We start from the raw sequence: 3,510 nt of genomic DNA, 5'->3' as shown, positions 1-3,510 counted from the left end.
CCCTGGAGGGGCTGGCATCGGAGTGGTACGGAGCCATTCCCAAATGTTCCGTGTACTCATATAACCAGCTGAAGAGAATGTTCATGGAGCATTTCATAACCGTGGTAGACTGAACTAAGATGACAACTGAGTTGATGTCATTAGTTCAAGGGAAGGACGAACCCTTGAGGGAGTTCATCACCACATTCAACAAAGAGGCAACAACCATCCCAAACATGATTCAGGAGGTAGCACTGCTAGCAATGCAGAGTGGCTTGCTACCGAGCTCACCATTCAGAGCGTACATGGGGCGTAAAAGCCTCAAAACGCTAGCTGAAGCGCTGGGTAAAGCGCACGAGTTCATCAAAGCATACGAAACTGACAGAGCAATGCTGAGTAGGAAGACACCACGCGACTTAGTTAAGCGGGCAAAGGTCACCCGGGCAAAGAACACACCCAGGGTTGACCAGCCGAGCAGGGCCGAGCAAAGTCGTAGAGAAGCGGACAGAGCAGTGGGGGTGAGAAGGTCAAATCCAAAGAAAGGGCCAAGACCTGGAAGGTTCGACCAGGAAACCTTGCTAACCCACTAGAGATCTCATATCTTCAGCGTGAACAAAGCTGATGATAAGTGGCATAGACCTCCAAGGATGGTCAATAGGAACCGTGATACCAACAAGTGGTGTGACTTTCATAGAGACCATGGCCACACCACTGATGAATGCACAGACCTGAAGGATAACATAGAAGATCTAGTTAGGAGAGGGTACCTAAATCAGTTTAAGTAGCGCGACGACCCTCCCAGAAGAAGGGACGAGGATAGAGCAGGCCGCACTGACCGCAGAGGGGGCCATAGGGGTCCCGCTGGGGACAAATATAAAGATGGTAAGTCAGAGGGCAGAGTATATGTGATCAGTGGAGGTCCAGTGCATGGAGGTACAGTGAACAAAGCACGGGCCGACCTGCGGGAGATGATACATCAGATAAACTACAATGAGAAGCGTAGATGGCCACCTCTTCCCCCGCAGCCGCGAGCCACGTTTGACGAGTATGAGTAGAAAGGCATAATTTACCCTCATGATGATCCACTAGTAGTGACAATGAGAATTGCGAACTGGGAGGTGGACAGGATATTGATAGATAGAGGCAGCTCAGCCAACGTTATATACATCAGCGCTTTCAACGAGCTGAAGTTGGACAAGAAGGATCTGAAAAGGGTGAGTTATGAAGTCACCGTATTTAATGGATCAGGGCTGACCCCGGAAGGTATAATCGAGCTCTTAGTTCGAGTGGGGGAGAGGTCAAAAAGGTGTGATGTTCGGGCAGAATTCCTTGTGATAAATTCTTCTTCGCCCTATAATGTGATCATGGGCAGACCGCTCATTCACAAGATTGGCAGAGTGGTATCCACCTACCACCTCGCCATGGCTTACACAATTAATGAAGGGCAGTCAACAAAGCTCAGGGGAAGCCAAAAGACAGCTCAACAATGTTACATAACTGCTCTAAAGCATCCGGCAAGGACCAGGCAGCAGCCAACCTCAGAACGGAGGTCCGCTGAGCAGCCTGAGAGGAAGTCAAGAAAAAGGAAGCGCGAATAATATCACAAGGAGAAGGATAAACAGAAGCTAGCAATGGAAAACTTTGAGCCCACAAAGGAAGAAATGGCTAGGCCACTTCCCAGTGGGGAGCATGTCACAGTTGAGCTCACAGAGGGTGACCCATCGAGAACGGTGAAGATCGGGAAAGACATCGATCCTGGAGTAGGGGTACACCTCATAAAGCTACTAAGAAGGAACAAGGATATTTTCGCATTCTCCGTAGATGAGATGCCCGGAATTGACCCTGCAGTCATGGTCCACAAGCGAAATGTGAAGGAGGATATAAAGCCAGTCAGGCAGAAAAAACAAAGCTTCTCCACAGAGAAAAATCAAGCAATCTAGGAGGAAGTGGAGAAACTCTTGGAGGAAGGATTCATCGAGCCTTGCGATTACCCATAATGGTTAGCCAACGTGGTCATCGTGAAAAAAGCAAATGGCCAGTGGAGAATGTGTGTTGATTTCACAGATCTCAACAAGGCATGCCCAAAAGACTGTTACCCGCTGCCGGGGATTGACCAGTTGGTGGACTCAACCAGCGGGCACGCCTTGCTAAGCTTCATGGATGCCTTCTCAGGGTACCATCATATCAGCCTACATGAACCCGACCGGCAGAAAACCGCATTAATCACCGAAGGGGGAGTGTACAATTACATAGCTATGCCCTTCGGGCTGAAGAATGCGGGGGCAACCTTTCAGAAGACAATGGATAGAGTGCTCATGCACCAGAAGGGTAGAAATGTTGAGGTATATGTTGACGACTCAATTGTTAAGAGTGTCTCTAGAAGAAACATTTGCTACCTTGAACAAGTACAAAATCAAACTCAACACGAAGAAATGTGTCTTCGGAGTGAGCTCGGGAAAGTTCTTAGGTTTCCTGATCAGCGAGAGAGGAATAAACGCAAATCCGGAAAAGGTCGAAGCAGTCCTAAGCTTGCCGGAGCCTAAGTGCATTAAAGATATCATGCGGTTGACAGGTAGAATGGCCGCGCTGACCAGGTTCATCAGCAAGTCAGCGGACAAGGCTTTGCCGTTCTATCAGCTTATGAAAGGAAATAGAGAATTTAAGTGGGGGGGCTATAGAAAAAGAAGCCTTTGAGGGTATTAAGGAGCATCTGACCAAGCTCCCAACAATGATCAGCCTGGAGCTAAGAGAAAAGTTGCAGCTGTACATCTCCACATTAATTCAGACAATCGCAGCCGTCCTACTGGTAGAGAGACAAAAGCAGCAAAGGCCAATATACTTCGTGAGCCATGTACTGACTAAGGCAGAACAAAGGTACCCATTGGTAGAAAAATTAGCCTTCGTAGTGGTAACAACAGCAAGGAAACTGAAGCCATATTTTGACGCGCACGTAATACAAATCCTCACAAATCACCCGCTGGAAAAAGCGTTACAGAAAATGGATGCATCAGGCAGACTCTTAAAGTGGGCCATCAAACTTTTTGAGTACGAGTTCGAAGTCAAACCTAGGGCAGGCATTAAGGCACAAGCCTTTGCATATTTTATCGTGGAAGCCTCCTATGAGGAGAAAGAGGATGACGTTGGGGTCTAGAAGGTAGAAGTAGACGGATCCTCATCACAAACAGGGAGCAGAATAGCAGTCATAATGACATCCCCAGAGGGAAATGTATTTGAGTACGCCATAAAGTTCAAGTTCAAAGCATCACACAATGAAGTAGAGTACGAAGCAACGCTGGCAGGCCTGCGTATGAGTATCGCGGCCGGAGCCCGCAAAGTCCACTTGAAGACTGATTCTCAGCTCGTCACTAGCCAACTACAGGGAGCGTATGATATTAGAGAAGCCGCTATGCTGAAATATGTAACTAAAGTAAAGGAGCTAGTATCCCAACTGGTTCACTTTCAGAAACTCCCAGGCCGACGCTTTGTCAAAGTTAGCCAGCTCCACATTTCAGAGCTGTAGACACCTAAAAA

At 47.9% G+C, this 3,510-nt stretch overlaps 1 protein-coding gene across 1 annotated transcript; it reads left to right on the top strand.

Annotated features, from left to right (window-relative positions):
- Positions 1 to 1,076: 1,076 nt before the first annotated feature.
- On the top strand, positions 1,077 to 1,577 carry LOC145636833 (uncharacterized). The gene has a single exon (XM_081688374.1). It carries the CDS (start codon positions 1,077 to 1,079, stop codon positions 1,575 to 1,577), a length of 501 nt encoding a protein of 166 aa, XP_081544500.1.
- The last annotated feature ends 1,933 nt before the right edge of the window (positions 1,578 to 3,510 follow it).

This window comes from Chenopodium album, chromosome 6, assembly GCF_948465745.1.
Source record: "Chenopodium album chromosome 6, dcCheAlbu1.1, whole genome shotgun sequence".
Taxonomy (NCBI): Eukaryota; Viridiplantae; Streptophyta; class Magnoliopsida; order Caryophyllales; family Amaranthaceae; genus Chenopodium; species Chenopodium album.
The sequence above is the reverse complement of the archived record's forward strand: the minus strand, read 5'-3'. Positions and strand labels throughout refer to the sequence as shown.

Bases quoted from the DNA above. Each gene is read 5' to 3' on its own strand.
- LOC145636833 (XM_081688374.1), top strand. From the start codon at position 1,077: ATGAGAATTGCGAACTGGGAGGTGGACAGGATATTGATAGATAGAGGC.